This window comes from Chanos chanos, chromosome 2, assembly GCF_902362185.1.
Source record: "Chanos chanos chromosome 2, fChaCha1.1, whole genome shotgun sequence".
Classification (NCBI taxonomy): Eukaryota; Metazoa; Chordata; class Actinopteri; order Gonorynchiformes; family Chanidae; genus Chanos; species Chanos chanos.
In genome coordinates, this window is record NC_044496.1 from 39,353,060 (window position 1) to 39,370,913 (window position 17,854).

Genomic DNA, 17,854 nt, shown 5'->3' on the forward strand with positions numbered 1-17,854 from the left:
ATTCCCTCCTTCCCTCAAAAGGCTACACAGAACGAAGATTTGTGTCGCCTTTGAAACCATCTCGTCAAGTAAATTTATACTTAAGGACTACAAACTCCAAACGGATTCCACTGGACTTTCTGGACACAAAAAGAAGTGTTGCGGCGTCCTACATACTTGTTTTTGTGGGTTAGGATTTTTTACTCTTGGAAAAAATATTAATGTCACAGGAATGAGATCTGGATCAGAAAGGAATATTTCGACCTTATTTTGGGGTCTCATGCTGTCTGTCTCCACGATCTGCCTGTGGTCCGCCAATGGAGAAAGTAAGTCGGGTTGATCTGAACATATAAACAATTGTTACTAGATATTTGAAAGTTTACGTTATGTGTGATACCCTTTGGTAGACACACGCACGCGCTTAACGGTAACCCGTATAGGACGAACGTACATATGGGCACGTGCATGTTTTGAAACGAAAAGCGTACAATTTTTCCGTTTCTAGTTAAATTGCCGCCCATATGTGTATTTATGGAAAGGTCCAGTAAATTACACCGCGTTTTGGTTAATCCAGTTCCGTTATTTTACGAAACTCGCCAGCTTTTTCCCATTGATATGCCAGTCTGTAATCCATCAATCAACCATGCTTGTACTGAATTCCCCAACCTACGTTTCCTCTCCGCTCGCATAGGCCACACTGTGCTCTGCAGTTTTATTCGCATCCTCATGCTAGCTCTCCTGAGCGTTTCAGTTTGGCTTAACGTGTTAGTTTACTGTACTGTAGTATATTTTGACTGCAAAAATTGATAAAAATACGAAGGTTTGGTTACGAGGCTGTGGAGCATAACGAAAGGCTGTCGAAATCAAGAAGATGCAGAAAGGGGTGCCTGGTGGTAGTATCAGGCTCCCGAGCCATGGGTATCGCCACACACTCAAATGAAGGTTACTAAAATGACCATGTGGCCATTTTACGTTTCGTATCCCAGACCCCCTTTGTATTTATTTATTTATTTTAAATCGTTGTGTAGCAGCTCTCCTCAGCTTTGAATATTTTACTCAGGATTTAAAATCAGGGAAATGCTTTAATATTGTGATTTAGGCTTTTGGTGACTGGCGAGGGAACAAATAAACGAAACACTTAATTCTGATACTAAACAGATTTGTAGATCCATGCGTCTGTTTCGTCTGTTATGCTACATTGCAGTGGAGATTAAAAAAGCGGGGTCGTGATTGTGTGTGTTTTTTCTTCCAAGACGAAAGGTGTGTGGTGAGGCTTACCAAGGTCGGGAGAGGATGCCCATGCATGGTAGCTTAGAGAGAGAGCACTGACTCTCAGAGGAGCCAAATGGCTGTAACATATTGAGCTCCAGCCAAGGAGGGTAGTATAGGAATTCTTGAACTTTGTAGGAATGGATTCACAGTCATAGTTCGAATCAGTGTGAACAAAATTATGAAATATTTACAGGACATTAAACTACTGAGCTAAGCTGTACTGATCCTCTGATTTACTTAAAGAAATGTACACAAAAATATAAAATATCAAATAGCTTTTGATGCATGTAAATCTTTATTTTGTTTTATTTTATTGTGTTCTTTATTTTCTGCAGTAGTTTTAGATGTTGCAGACAGCTCTCTCAATACTTAATATTGTAAGTGAAGATGATGATTGAGTTTGGGCTGTTTTACTCTCATTACATTTATTCATGTAATGCTATTTTATAGCTTTGAATGTAAAATAAAAAACACTCTAACTTTGAATTAATTGAAATGAATTAAAAGGGACATTCAGGTGCTCTCTGACCTGCTAACATTATTAAGTAAATGTTAGAGCTGAATTTATTTCATTTTGAGCATAGATTTAGTATGACAACAGTTGTTTCTTTACAGTCTCTTTGGTCCAAGCAGTTTGTGGCAAAATAGTTTTTTTTTTCTTAAGTCATATAGATTTGGGACAGTATTCACTTCAGTTCACTTCTCTTACTGTCCATGTTTTTTTTTTCTAATGTTAGTCAGAGGTACCTTGGCTTGAGCCTACTGAAGACTTTGAAAACACAAGCTTGTATTGCATCATGCTGTTGACAGCATAGCTTTTCAGTGGTAAACACAGATGCCCTCTGGATAACAGTACCCAGTAAGATTTGTTCAAACACAGCCTCAAACTTATTTACTTTTTTATCAGTCACCAGAGAAATGTTTTTTTTTTTTTTGGTGGTTGCGCTATACACTTCGAGACATGCCTTGTCACTTTTTTTTGTCGAAGGTTTATGGAAATTCGGCTCTCATTTGAAAACACTGGAAATGTGTTATTTGTACAGCAGTGGGTCTTAGTCATATTTCACCTTGTACTAAGATATAGGATTTGGGTGATTTTAAGAATGCATGAAGAAATAAACAGGGCAGGGTGAGTCTCTCTCTGCATGCAGTACATGGTTCTAAGTGGGAAAGATGACTTTTTGAAGAAGACTTAGTAACATTGGTAGTAGTGGGTGGTGATGAAGTCTGATTATTTTTGTAGTTTGTGTATCAGTCGTGACTTTAGTATTTCTTGAATGAGATGTATGTATCAATGCAGTCCTCCAGAGGCCGTTAATGAGAGGCTGTCTGCAGTGGATGTTTCTGTGTGTCTGCGTGTGTGTGTGCGTGTGTGTGGTGGAGGGGGTTGTATTTGTGCCACAATGAAGGTAATTTCAACACTGAACTGAGACAAGGAATGACCAGCATTTGCATTCAAAAGGAAGGAGGACTCAGTTGAAGCCTGTTGACCAGCGTGGGCAGTCCCACGTCCAAACCACTGCGAATGGCTGAGTGATTTATTTCTCAGCACCCTGCTGAGGCTGGGACCACTGCCTCCCCCAAACACACACACACACACTCTCTCTCTCTCTCTCTTTTTTTCTCTCTCTCTCTCATGTACACAGAGCATGGGAGGGGCGGGGGGGCTCTTTCACTCTTGAACTTTAGTATTGCCATTGTCTTTTGTGCCTCATGTAGTGAAGTGAAGACACTCTGCTGACACACTGACCTGAAATCAAAGAGGTTCTTGCTGGACCAGTTTCTCATCTTCCTACCCCATTTCATGTTACATTGGCCTCTAGAGCAGTGCTCATGTGCTCATGTTTAAAGTCTAAAACTGGAGCACATACAACAAAGTGTCTTTGCAGTGAAGGTAATGCCACTGCTTTCAGTTTGGCCTAACATGTTTATATGGCCAGTTTTGCTGAAGAACCACATTTAAAACTGATAAGTAGAAACATTATCACACAGTCATAAACAAGTAACATTCTAAAAACAAATCAGCAAGCTTACAGGCTTAAAGCAATGCTGAAATAGTCCTTTATAAATGAATAACTTATATTTACAGATAAGTGAAAAAAGAAAGGAAATGCCCCATTAAATGTTACAAAGTGTGTCCACACAGATACATCCACACAGGTGTGGTTCATTAATCAGTTTAATTAATCAGTCGACATCCTATGACCCTTAGGGCTATGCAGAAAAGGCTAGGCAAGGAGAGAGATGGAGAGACAGAGAGACAGACAGATACAGAACCAGATACACACACGTCTAAAGAGGAGTGTTTAGTGGGGGCATGAATTGCAAGTGCTTCAGTGATAAAGTCTAATGGACACAAATGGTAATTAACACTTTGATTGAATTTAGCCCCAATTAAAGATGTTTCAGCTCTATAAAGTCAGTATTTGACCAGGTTTCATGGTCTATATTCAAAAGCGAAAACAAAAGAGAAATAATTTGCTTCAGTTGTGTTTTCTTTTTATAATCATCCTGTGAACTCCAAACCGATACTCAAAGCAACAGGCTTGACGGACAGGTGTAGATCTGAGGCGGGGGTATTCCAGAGAGCGGGTTTAGTGAAAACTCTGAGTTCGTTAACTCAGAGTGAGTAGTAAACCTCCTAATAGAAGAGCTGTATGGCTTCATTCTCCTAGCAAAACAAAGCCACAGGGCTCTTCTATTAGGATGTTTACTAGTTGTTCTGAATTAACTAACTCAGAGTTTTCACTAAACCCGCTTTCTGGAACACACCCCTGGTCTCTCGAGGATGTTTTTCTTGTAACGTGTGATGCACTGTGGTAAAATCTAAAGTTTGCCTCCAAATAGGAAACAGTCTTGAGTTTTATTGCAAAGACACTCGATGTATATACAGTAAATAAAATCAGGTATTCCATCTAGTAGCGTGTAATAACTAGTTGCATGACTATCTGGCAATCTGACGAAAGAACGCTCAGAGAAAGTTGAGTGACATAACTACATGAGTTGGAGTGTTGTAGAAAACGCTGTACTGCGGTTGACTGGGATAGCCCAGACATGCATCGTAATTTGTATAATGCTGACATATACAGCCACCTGGTTACTGCTCCCAGCACAATTCATTAATGGCGTTAACGAAATTGACTGCGCTATAAAGTTAGTTTATGTATCACCACAGACGCACACATTCACTTTAACGCCCTTGATATAAATGCGAAACCATTTTCATTGCTCGCCATCCTGTGGTGGAGCATTTCTGTCCTAATGGAAGTGGTGTCTTTGAGGATGACAGTTCTCCATCCAGAGTGCATGAATGATCCTTGAATGGTTTGATGAGCTTGAAAACAGCCTAAATGACCGTGACTGTCTTAGGAACCATATCTGAACGCAACTGAAAGCTTCTAGGAGATTGTAGAGCAGTGCTCGACACGGTGATTCCGCCATGTACAAAATGCCAAATGATGGAATTTCTCGCGAAAAAAGCTGGAGCTCCAGACGCTTTTCCAGTCTATGCCAAGGCTCAGCACAGCCGTTCTGGTGGCTTTTGGTGGCCCATTGCCCTATTAAGACCGTGTGTCGGTGTTTCCTTTATTTTGGCAAATACCTGTACTTTTTAATCAGGTCAGCCCAATAAAATGTTATTAGGTCTCTTTTCAAAGTTTCACCGCACTAAGCTTTCCGTGCTGTTGCTTCCAAGTATATGGCAAACAAGACTACACGGTTCATTGAGAGAGAGGAGAGGACGTTAGGGTTTGAAAATAGAACATGTAAAAATACACCGGCGAGGGAAACAGACATGTTTTTGTCGATTGGAAGAGTAGAGAGTCTGTGAACTGTTTTATTGGGCTTTGCTGTTCACACGGGCGGTCTCCGGACAGCCTGGCAGCAGACACGCTTGCCTCTGGAGTCTCAACTTTAGCTCCAGTCTGACACACTCTCAACATGAAAGGTGCCCGTATGGGCCAACATTACTCATAACTTTGTCCCACTGACTCCTTAACTGGAATTGGAATGAGTTGTATTAAGAGAAAGTCTGGGTTGAAGGGAAGCATGCGCACTCACAGACACACACACACACAGCCTCACAAACATGTCCACAGCACACAAGTCTTGCCTCTGTGTTGTTAAATGCCAGACGTGCAGGCGTTGATCTACAATTACAACTGTATCTATTGCCAATGAAAAGCAGCAGCGGAAATGGCTGTCACCAAGGTGACACCTTAGCAGTGAGGAGTGGGTGGATTTTTTCTCCCCTGTTTTTGTGTATTTCGCTGGATAGTCCACCTGTCCATCATGTCTATATTTTGGCCTGCACCTTGGAACGCACACATGAAGTGTTGTTAATTCTTTGCACAAATGGGATAGTAAAGAGCCCTTTGTTTTCCTTGTAACTGAGAACCTGCCCGCTCGTGACTGAAACTGCTTTCTCTCTCTCTCTCTCTCTCTCTCTCTCTCTCTATCTCTATCTGCTCTATTTCTTGCTTTCTCGTGACTGAGACTGGACTGCCTTCTCTCCCTCTCTATCTCTCTGCATCTACTTTGCCCACGTTCTGCTGACTGGCTGTGCCATGGGGGTAGTGGCAGTGGCGTAGAACATCGTGTCTCACCCCCGGCGTGGGAGCATGCGTGCCAGCTCACCCAGCACGGCACGGCAGCCTGAGTCATTCACGCTGCCCCATGAAAACTGTGTCACTGTGCTAGTTTGTGCCTTTCGAGTGGCTGCAGTCAAGCGCTGCCTTACGGCTCCACTGAGCTGCCAGATGAGGTTTACAGTATTTAATTAAATGCTAATTTAAAATGGGTTGTCAGTGGATCTGTTAGTGTGCAGTGCCCACTGACTGTGTGTGGACCATCAGATACAGAGCAGGGTGTATGCAACAGTACTTTCATTTATTTATTGTCTTCCATTGAACAGCCTACTCCAAAGAAAAGCTGGGGTTATGGCTTGTAATACAGTATCTGATATGGGCGAAACATTGAGTAATTAAGTTCTCTCGGTCTTATTAAAGTCTAAGTTTGAATCTAGCTATAAATGTTATTGGGCTGTGTTACATGCCAGTAAGGTTGTAATTTAATCAACCTTTAATTAAAATCTTTGTTACATGGATGTTACTGAAAGCACAGGTGCTTTTTTTTTTTAAAAAAAAAAAACATGTCTACAGACCATTAATGTTCTTTTAATTTTGTATGGTATTTACAATATCTTATGCCTTTTCCTTCTAGTGGTTGTTGGATGACTTGTTGTTCCAGTTCCCCTCTCTTGGTGGGGCTAAGACCCTCAAACAGTGTGGTGCTGCCGGGTTTGTGCGTGTATGCGTACGTGTGTGTGTGTGCATATGTGTGTGGTGGGGTGGGGGTGAGGGGGGTGTTGTGTTACTTGCTGGACTCTGTCATATGAGCTGGTGCTTTTGAAGTGAGGGCCATGGAGGGGAAGTGTAGCACCACACCAGTGGTCAGATGACTTCCAGCAAGCGTGGGATTAAGCACAGTTGAGGTGGCAGGTGTGAGTGGTTAAAACAATGAGGGACTTGGTCATATTCCTTACTGGCGCCCCCCGCTCCCCCTCGCCCCTGACACTTCACTAACCAAAGAGAAGGTTAATTGCTTGCAACAGTACAACAGTACAGTATTACAAAATAATCGTCCAGGAAATGTTCTGTTCACACAATTGGTGGACATGGATGTATGCCATTGAAAGCTAATGAAATTCCAACCAACATCACATTAGGCCTGAAAACCAGGAAAAAAGGCTTCCGTCCTATAACAGCCCTCCTGTAGTTTACAACGCAAAGGCCGGAAAAGCGATACAATTATGTCCTTTTCCGAGAATGGTTCCTGCTCTTAAATGGTTCCAGTAACCTCTGATAAACCGAAGATACGGATCTTTTCCCAGGGGGCGAGTCTTCCTTTCATGCTGTTGACTGACAGAGTTGGCCTAATCTTTGCCAAGTCTAAGTTATTCTAGTTTTTTGTGATATTTTTGTTTTGTGATGGACATTTTAAGTTTTCGGTTTCATTCCAAAGTTTGGCTCACTTGGAAAATGTTGTGTTAAAAGCATTTCTAAGTAGAAAAACTCTGTCATCAAACAGACAAACCACCAACATGTGGGTTGGCCTGGCCAGTCGTGTCCGTCGGAATGTGCAATTAAAAAAACAAAACAAAACATATTTTACATGCAATCAAATTGTGAGTTAAGGGAATATTATTTTTGTGAGGAGCCTCTGTGTGTTTTTTCCCCCCTCAGAATCAGGTGTAGGTACTGACAGTATGTTATTCTATAGTAGTCTCTCAGAGTCATAACAGCCAGGACAAGGTTATCAGTGGTAAACACTGCGCTCTGGAATACCGATATAGCTGTTTGCATTAGCAGTGTGAAAAACACAGAGTTGGGAAGAAGCATCAGTTTTTCTTTCTTTCTTTTTTTTCATGTTTGCTCTCATGTGAGGGTCATTGCCAGACAGGGCAACTCAATGTTGAATGCTGTCTTCATACCAGACTCAGTACATATTTTAAAACTGAAGCACTCTGTTTGTCCTTAAAATGAAACTAAGCAGTATTTATTTATGTATTCGTGGTTTTAAAACAATGCAGCAGCTTATGAAACTTTTTTTTTTAAAGTCGCATAAGTATGTTCAGCACATTTGAAACGTAAAACCGAAAACACCTGAAGTCGTTACAGTTGATTTTAACACGTTTCATTTGGTATGAAAACGAGTAGGGCTTACATTCTTCAAAGCAAGCTGCTCATGTTCTTGGAGCAGGAGGATTGGCCAGGTAAGATGCACTGATCCCTCCGATGGCTTACAGCTCTAAGCACAGCCCCACACAATCAGCTTCTGGCCAAATGATTGGAATTCCTGGTATTTAACATAGCTAATGAGAATAACGAGGGAGTGTGAAAGGTTGTGGGAGTTTTCTCTTTTTTCATTTGGATCCTCTCTTTTCTTTCTCATTCTGTTTGATATCTTGCAGATAGTTTCACAGTACATTAGCCCATTCCATTAGTCCTATTGTTTTGGCCAGCTTACAATGTATGTTTTGCTATTTCCTTTCAGTGTACATATGTGTGCTGTTTGTCTATTGCTGTTGTAAGGCCAAGGGTTAATTAGTTTTGAATTAATTTAAATAAACTGAAGGCTACATGCACAGATGTAGCACAAATGTTCACATATGGGACCAAATGCAGCGACCTCCTTATTGTAGCTGATTATACGTGAGTGCCATGTATCAGACAGTGTCAGATTGACCTGTGTTACTCATTGTCAGTGTTTGGTGCTAATCTGAAGTGCTGAAGAGCTCAGTCAGATAAAGCATGTACCCTCTGGCCCTGTTTGTTCTCACTGCCCAATGTTACTGCACGGCATTGCGCCTGTCTTGTGATAATGCAAAAATCACACTTGCGTGTAAGATTACAATTTAGTTACAACAGAGTGGTATGAAAGTTTTTAAAATGCCCTTGGAATCTTGTGTACTATGTCTGTCAGTTGCATTTTCCTTAAATTGGGGTTAGGTCTTGAAAGTTCTGGAAAAAACATAGAATTAATTATGTGAGAGTGTGTGTGTGTGCGCGTGTGCACACATGTGTGTGATCTTTTAAACAGTAAGGCGAGCAGTGGCTTGCCCTGTAAGGCAGTTGTCCTATGCTTGTACTCTGGTGTTATCATTGAACGTACTGGGAACTTAAATCCACGGTCAAATCCGGACCGCTGAAAATAATCCGGACAGGAATGGAGTGGGTGATGGGGGGGGGGGGGGGGGTGTTGTTCTGCCTCTCTCTGGCCGTGACTGGGACAATGTTTACGGAAGCTCTGGATCTTCTGTACTAGAGCACGGGCTGGGTCACGGACCATTACCCCAGATTGAGTGTGGAGGTCAACTTGAGGGCATGTTTGTGACAGCTGCTTAGAAGTGCCTTCTGTGACACAATCTTTGATAAGTTAAATGTTGTAGCTCTTGGCATTTTGTGTATATAGATTTCTGTCTCAAGCCACAGGAAAACGAAAGTGAATATTTTTGTCTTTGTATACTACTGTCACTTGTGACAAGTGGATGTATTGCAATAAGATAATAAAAAATCTTATTTTGGATACAGTAAGCCTCTGCATGCGTTTTTTTTTAAGTTAGATCCCGCTTTATTACCTGCCCTCTTTTATTTTACGCAGCTAATGTCTGGCAGGCACCCTATCTCTCTTTTTCATCTCTCACTATACCCCTGCGTCCCGTCCCCCCGCCCACCCTTTTCTCCGACTCATGCCAGACTGTCTGATTTTATTAATGGATCCAACAGGAACTGGGGACTAGAGTTTCTCTTCACCAACAAACAAATTAGTCTTTGTGTTTGAGTCACTCCAGTCCTCCTCCCCCGCTCTAGTCGCGGGAAGAGCAGAAAAAATCCGCTGGATGAAACAAAGGAGACATGCAGCTCCATGATTCCCTAGCGTAGCCCTCGGGCATTTATGACGACTGAGAAAAGCAAATAAAGTTTTCTAGAGGAGCAGTCATTTCCGTTCTAAATTTGGAAAAGCTTACTACGTTGACAGGCGCAAATAAAGACCGTTCGTCTTAATAAACAAAAGCGTTAGCTATTTTTGGCACGCGCTTGAATGAGGACGCTCGAATGGGTTCACGTCTTTGCCGCTGTTGATTTTTTTTTTAATTTATTTTTTTTTACTGTCAATCACGTTTGAGGAAACGTTCACGGTGTTGGAAAATTTCATCACCTGGCACACAAACGCAGAAGTGGAAGTTTTGATCTTATCTACATAAATGAAGCGATTCAAAATTATTCAAATCGCCAGACTATCACGGGAGTTGTTTTGGTTCCAGTTTTGTGTTCAGCATGGTTGTGTCATGGCACAGAGGTGACAGTCGAAAGCATTTTCCTCTTGTCTCATAGCTGTGGCCCTGTGATGTAGGATCTCTTGGAGAGGGTGTCCTAAGCCGCACTAAGAACATAAAGGGGTTAGGCAAAGGAGCTCATATGTCAAAGCACTTATTCCAGTGTGCTAACTAAGACATGACCTTAAACTCTCTGTGGTAGGCATCCACCAAAACATCACCTTTCAAAAAAAAAAAAAAAATGTTATGAGCCCCTTTTTGTTAAGCGGTGCATATTTAGGCAGAACAATATTGGTCTGGTGTCTCAGTTGGTTTCCAGCTATCTTTTATATCATGTCGCCAGTGTTTGTGGATTTATATTTATTTTAATGTTCTTATAATAGTGAAATCAGAGTCGGTACGATATGGATTCAGTCATAGATTCTTAGAGTAAATCAGTGCTGCTCTGGCTATCAGACTCATTTTTGAGTCTTTTGATTTTTTTATTCTCACTTTGGTGTCAGTATTTTTTATCCCGGCATAGCAGTGTCTGTTCATGATTGCTCCTATACCTAATGGAAGAAACAAATGAGTGTTTCAGGAGACATTGCCACCGGCTGTAAATGGTAAACACAATTAAAATGTGGAGATGATTCTCCCTTAAATAAAACATGAGTTTGTGTGTGTGTGTGTGTGTGTGTGTGTGTGTGTGTGTGTTTGCGTATATGTTTGTGTGAAGACGCTCCAGCGCCAAGCTCTCAGCTCTGTGGTTTAGTGTGCCTGTGTGTTGTTTTCTGTGAGCTACGGAGTTGGATGGATCTATAAAACACCGGGGTTATTCGGGGTGAAGCTGAACTGGGTTTCTTTTTTTTTTTTTTTTTTTTAGAAGTTCCGTGGGCCTCAGATCCTACCAAAATGTACAGTGAAAGCGTGTCTCTGAATATTTTGCCTCATTTTGAGAGGAAGACTCTCATAGTCTGTGAAGTTTTAGGGCTGTTTTTGCCTTAGTTGACCTTGCCTCTTTGCTCTCTGCTTTTTTTTTTTTTTTGTCCCGGGAGAATTCAGTCCACAGTGTTTGTTGTCAACATCATTTTAATGAAAATAAAGGAAAGAAAGCATGGGAGACAAAAGCAACAGTGTTCTTTTGTACGCAGAGGGGACAAAGTGTGGCCTGTATCTTGCACTGGTATTCTGTCCGAGGGATAAAGGAGAACGTAATAGATCCCTCCACCAGTTGCTCTAAGAAGAGAATGTTTTCTGAGATTAGGGTTGTCCCTTGTGTACTTATCAGATATAGCACAGTATGTGTGTATACAATTTATTTTCTACAACCTTAAGAGTTATACTGCACTTGGCATTTTGAAAATTAATATGACGTACTGCTATGGTTTCTGGAGTTTACATATGGATTAGTCATAGCTCTGTTTTTGGTTTATGTGCAGCTTTTTTTGTATGTGTATGAGTACTATTCAATTCAGAGAAAATGGGGGGAAAACCAAACTTTGCTTGCAGTTTTCATCCAGGGCACACTGATTAGCTTCTGCTAGCTATATGATTCAGATGAAATGTGCTTTTCTCTATGATACATTTTACTATGACTGATATTCTTTTTAAGTGTTTTTTGCTGATTATTCTCTGCGTCTCCCCCTCCAGTCTGTGGCCTTCACGTCGACATCCGAAATGACATCAGCGAGTTTAAGAAATTGGAAAACTGCACGGTGGTGGAAGGATATCTACAGATCCTTCTGATTGGTGACAAAAACAGCAACCTCAACCAAGAGCAATTCCGTACTCTCAGCTTTCCCAAGCTGACCATGGTCACTGACTACGTCCTACTCTTCCGAGTCTCGGGCCTGGTCAGCCTCAGCACGCTTTTCCCAAACCTCAGCGTCATCCGTGGTCGTAACCTTTTCTACAACTATGCTTTGGTCATCTTTGAGATGACCAGCCTGAAGGACATTGGCCTTTACAACCTGAGAAACATTACACGCGGAGCTATAAGGATCGAGAAGAACCCGGAGCTGTGCTACCTGGACTCAGTCGACTGGTCATTGATCATGGACGCGGAGTTCAACAACTTTATCGCTGGGAACAAGAAATCCAAAGAGTGTGCTGATGTGTGTCCAGGCCTTATGGAAGATAGCCCAGAGTGCATCAGGACCAGCTTCAACGACGTCTACAGTTACCGATGTTGGACATCAAACCACTGCCAGAAAGGTAAGAACTTGGTAACACATTTTGGTGGAGGTGTTCCTGCTGAATCAGGCTTAGTTCACTTGCTGCAGAGCAAAAAGTATCTTTTAATGATGTATAATTCCTTGTGGAGGATTTTGAACCTGCGTGGTGATTTGAATTTGATTAAGATTCTTGAGGAGATTATTCCCTTTAATAACTGGAGTATTTGGCAGACTTTATCCATGAAGCTTGTGATGTAGTTTTAACCTCTTCAACCTCGTGAAATGACATGTTTTTAAGTCTGTGAACAAACATAAGTTTAAGAAATGTGTTGGTTGAACTGCTTTGAAAAGAGCAAGATTGCACTGGCTACATGACCTAAAGCGTGGTAGTTTAGATTGTGGTATGGTGGAAGCTATTCATGCCGTTGTTCTCTCACAAGAATTGAAAGCTGTTTGCCAGACAGGACTTAGGTAAATGTTTGGCCAGTCTTATCTGGTGTGGTGTCAAATGAGTTATGACTGGAGTGTAACATAAGACAATTAATCTAACACTTTTGACAACGAAGAGATGTTGCATATTCCTCATCTTATCTTTCCACTCTGATATCGTAGTAGAAATCTCTTTGACCTTGAATAAATGTTTTTGAGCAGATTTGAGATTGTATAGATAGAATAACCACTTTTGTCTATGGCTTGCCTCCCTTTGAAGTGTGTTTTAGGAGCACAATATGGCTTGAGATCAAGTGCTTAAGCTTAGTTGCACGCTTGTATATATAAAGACTCTCTCATCGTTGTAAAAAGACAGCAAATGGAAAGCTTTTATGCTGTAACTCAGTGGCTTTGCTGATGTTTCCAGTATGCCAGTTTGTTAGAGAGTCAGTGATGGAGAGAGTGTTGACTGCAGTTACTTGCTTCTACTTTCATCAGGACTTCTTTACCACTCTGCTGTATTTGTCATCTGTTTGGTCAGTCAGTACAAAACCACCACTAGACTTTAGATGTCTTGAATACATTTTTGGTGTCGTCTGGAGGAGAATTTCACGAGGTGCCAGCATGTCTCTCTCTGTGTGTTTTTTATCTGTGAGGCCAAGTAGACAGTAGATATGGGTGCCAACACGTCCCTCACATCTGGCTTCTTGGTCGTCTTTGAATGCCTGGGAAAAGCTCGCCTCCCACTCCGGCTCTCCGTCTACGTTCTCTTCCTCTCCCAAGCGCGTAAGAACGATGGGAAAAGCTGTGTATATGAGAACGTTCTGGGTCTAGCCCACCCTTCTGACCTCCTGACGACCTGGGGTCTGAAAGAGTCCCATGGTCAACTGCTTAAACTCATTCGCTTCTTTTCTCCCTCTCCCTTTTTTTTTCCTCAAGCTAAAAAACAAATAGAGGAAATCAACCCTCCTCAGATAAATGCCCTTCAGAATTCTTAGGAGTCCTGTTTATTATTGGAGGTATTATTCTTTCAGGCCGACAATAACGAAGAGAGAGGATGTTTCTTTTGAGCATTATGGAGAAGCGTGAGTCACTAGATTGCCTTTACTGCTACTCCACTAGGCCCAGTGGCCTAGACAGCTGAGCAGCCCTCAAGGTGTGTGACAAAGAGTTTGTTTTTTCATTGACTCTCACCATCCCCCCACGCCCCTGTCTCCCAAAAATCCGTGTGGGTCCACACTCCCTCTTCCCGGCAGGCCCTCATAGAACATGTTTGCACCTGCTCTGCTGCACATCTGTTTAATATGGTAATGTTGTGTATGAATAATGTCTTTCAAGAGTGTGACTCAGATTAATCCGAGCCTCACACAGAATAGCATGCCGTAGTCACAATAAAACAACCCCACATACTGATGGAAACTTTTTTTGTTTGATTTTTATTTATTTATTTTTCTCTCTTTTTGTGAGGTACATCTGGAAAAAGCAGTAACCTCTCCAAGCTGTGTGTTGCTTCGGTTAATCATATCCGCACCTTCACGCAAAGCATCCGAAAAGCATCGGAATCATTTGCTTAGGAAAATTGTAAGCTGCTGTTTTGCCTAAGCTTTGGTGATGTCTCATCTTGTTTGTCTTTGGGAAAGAAGGGAGAAGAAAAACAGAAATTCAAAGACGTGGGAAGAAAGAGAAGACAAGGGAGGAGGGGAGAGAGAGGGAGCCAGAGCCTTCTCCAGACATGTTTTCCCATTTTTAGACCAAAGCGTAACAGAGGTCACTTCAAAACATACTTAAGCGAGAGAATCTTGAGGTTTCTGAGCTAAGAGATAAGCTCCAACAGGGGTTAGGCATACTAGGCTACAAGATACTAAAGTCCAAGTTAGGTGCCTTGAGCTAGACTGTGGCGTCGAAGGTCTTTGCTGTCACCCTGGCAGTGTTGCTGACTTTCAGTGTCACTCGGTTCAGCTCGTCTGGCGTTCTTTTGAAGCCTTCTACCAACTCTCTCCACCCCCTCTGTATAATTGCCTTGTTTTTCTTGAGCACAGATGTTTCTTCAAGGGCACGCAGTGGTTTTGTAGTCAATCTGGATCAGTCTTCTCCTTTGAGTGGCTCTCTCTAATTACAGCGCTAAGAGAGATGCTGTCCGCTACCACTCTCCTTGCTAGCGTCTTGGGGGGGCCATAACTGCAGCACCGTTGTGTGTGTGTGTGTGTGTGTGTGTTTTAAGTGTTCTTTGGAACATTCCTCTGGCTTGTCCTCACATGCATTGGCTGCTGTAGACTGACTGAATTTGTGTACATGTGGGTGTGTGTGTTTATGTGTGTTTAATCATATGTGTACACAAGTCAAACACACCTCTACCCGTTTGTAAGTTTTGATTGAGCGCTTGTTGTCTGACAGACCGGGCTTTGCTTGTTTGTTGATGGAGCGATCAAAGCCTCCTGGCGCGCGCACACACACACACACACACACACACACACACACTCACTCACTCTACTGTAGACTAAGGTAGCTGTTGATATAGTGTTATCTCAACTGCAGTAACTCTATGATGAATGACAGAACTATCTCTTTATGTCTGTGTTTTTTTTTAAGCAATTAGCCTTCCCTATTTAAATTCCTGTCCTCTGAATCGGGAAAGTTCTTTCATAGCCTGAAAAGGTCACTTGTTTACTGTCTGTTTCATGTAATCCAATTTCAACACACGTCTAAAACAAAGCAGAACCCCAGATGGGTGGAGAAGATTGGGACACTTAAAAAAAAAGGAGGGGGGGGGTGTACAGTATGACTATGCTAACTGGTCTGGACCTATTGCCTTAGTGGTCGCTGTGGGTGGGATTGCTGGCTGTATGTTGTCTTAGTCTTTGTCCCCGGAGAGGCTTTGCTGAGCTGCCTAAACCAGAGTGGGGTGGGGGTGAAGGGGGGGGTCTGTGCCGAGAGGCAATGGGGACGACTCAGGGCCTGAGTGAGATGGGGTGCTGAGGGGGAAAATGTCACAGAAATGTCAAGTGTACAAGCATAACACAAAGTTCTCACTAATACAAGCACCAAGAGACATTTTGTTCCTTTCTAGTTTATTCTCTCTCTCTTTCTGTCTCTCTCCCTCTTGCTCTCTCTCTCTCACTCTCTCCCCTTCCCTCCATTCTTCCCTCCCTTCTCTCTTCTTATTTTATGGCCCTCCAAGACACTTTTACTATGATTTCCTCCTCTTCCGCCTCTCTTATCAGCGGCTGTTAAGAGGCATGGCCGTTAGATAGTTCTCCCCGCTGTTTACACACAGGGCCAGGCCACTTTGCACTCTGTGGCGACAGGTTGAGTTGTTTTGCTTGGTGATGGCCTCGCTGACATGGCGTGTTTGCAGGGTGTGTGTGTGTGTGTGTCTGTGTATGTCTGTCTGTGTGCGTGTGTGTACAGGGGAGGGGTCTTATGGATTTGCCTGCTCTGTTGTCTGCTTTGGGTGGGCCCCTCAGGTCGCAATGTTCCAGACAAGCATGTCCGCTACCCCCCACCACCCACCCCTTCTTCAGTCAGCCTGGGGAAGAGAGGGAGTGGACTCGACTGGGGGGTTGGGGGGGGGGGGGTTGTTGGAATCTGACAGGACTCGGGCTCTGACTGGGTCCTTGTGGTCACCCTCTCAAACACACGCACACACACACACACACACACACACACTCACACACATACACACACACAAACAGTTCTTCATTGTGTGGCTGAAGGTGAAATTATATTGCTTTCATCAGATATTCCCCCTCACATTGTGTGCATATTTCACATTCCTCCCCAGTGCAACACAATACACACATTTTGTCTTGAAACAATGTCTTAGCTCCAAACATTGTACTCAGGGTTACAGATCCATCTGACTCCTAGTGGTTTGATTCCTATTCTACATCAGAGAAGCCCAACCCTCCGTCCCATTTCATTCATAGTTAGCGAAATGTGAAGGTTGCATTCTTGTATGAAACAAAGCCAGTCATTATCAGTTCGTTGTTTTGTTTAAAGATGTCTTCCGTCTCTCTCTCCTGTGGGAAGTTAAAGTGTGGCCCTCTCCCTGTGACCTTACACGCCGAGATCTTGCCCAATGCTGGGGTCAAGGTCATTGTGGCCGGTCACGAGAAGCTAAGGGGCTAGCCTCGCTCCTTTTGAACTTCTCAACAGCTGAGAGAAATAACATGGGGAGGACTGTGACACCCCCCCCCCTCCCCACCTCCACCCCCACCCCTCCATTTTCCATCAGATTTCTTGCAGTTTGATATAGTATTTCTGGCTCACATGCCAGAAAGACCCTACATCACTGCTGTCGGGATGTAGACGAAAGTCTGCAGGAGAGACAAGGAGAGTTGTTTTAGATATCTCTTTTAGTTTTACTGGCATTCTATCAGTGGTGTGTTAATGGTCTTGGCCACTAGCTAATAAATGTCTGGGAGTGATGAAGCACACATGTGTGGTGCCCTGAAGACATAAAGCAAAAAGCCGCTGTGACTCTGATCTGTCGAGAGCAGTCTGGCTCTGAAGTGCTTCGTTCTGCCGCTCCAAAAGTGTCCCAAGAAGGATGGAAGTTTTGAAATCTTCATTAATATGTTGGAATATTCTCATGTCTGCAGTAGTCGTGGCAGCAGATGCACTGTGCTGTGAGACAGAGATTAGCATAGAGAACACTGCATGTGTGTGTGTGTGTGTGCAAACGCGTGTGTGCGTGTGTGTACACATACATGTGTGTGTATGTAATGTGAACATTTATGTGTAGACAGAGAGAGATGCTGGTGATATTTACCCGTCCGTCATGGTACTGTGGGAGGTTAGGGGTGTGTGTGTGTATGTGTGCCTTTAAGGGTCTTTATAGTAAGACACACATTCCTGTGAGCTTAGTCAGGCCTGTGCTGAGAGGAAAACAAGAGTGAAAATACACATCATGACCTGCAGAGGGGCTACTGGCCTACTCCAGCAGTCCCCAAATACATGTGTGAAGATCGCAGACAATGTGAAACAGTCAGAGAGAGAGAGAGAGAGAGAGAGAGAGAGAGAGAGAGAATGTGTGTGTATGAGATGGGAAGGTGATGGTCTTGACTGTGACCTATGTCATAACTATGTCATAACAGTGCAAAGGTAGAGAATGAGTATATAGGCTCTGTATGTATGTGTGTGTGTGTGTGTGTGTGTGTGCACATGCGTGTTTGTGTGTGTG

At 42.8% G+C, this 17,854-nt stretch overlaps 1 protein-coding gene across 1 annotated transcript in view; it reads left to right on the forward strand.

Annotated features, from left to right (window-relative positions):
- Nucleotides 1-211: 211 nt before the first annotated feature.
- Nucleotides 212-17,854, forward strand: part of igf1ra (insulin-like growth factor 1a receptor) — an 84,088-nt gene continuing 66,445 nt past the window's right edge. Inside the window, exons 1-2 of the mRNA XM_030766804.1 lie at nucleotides 212-305; nucleotides 11,720-12,283. Of these exons, the coding sequence (XP_030622664.1) occupies nucleotides 212-305; nucleotides 11,720-12,283 (658 nt within the window). The remainder of the gene's footprint in view (nucleotides 306-11,719; nucleotides 12,284-17,854) is intronic.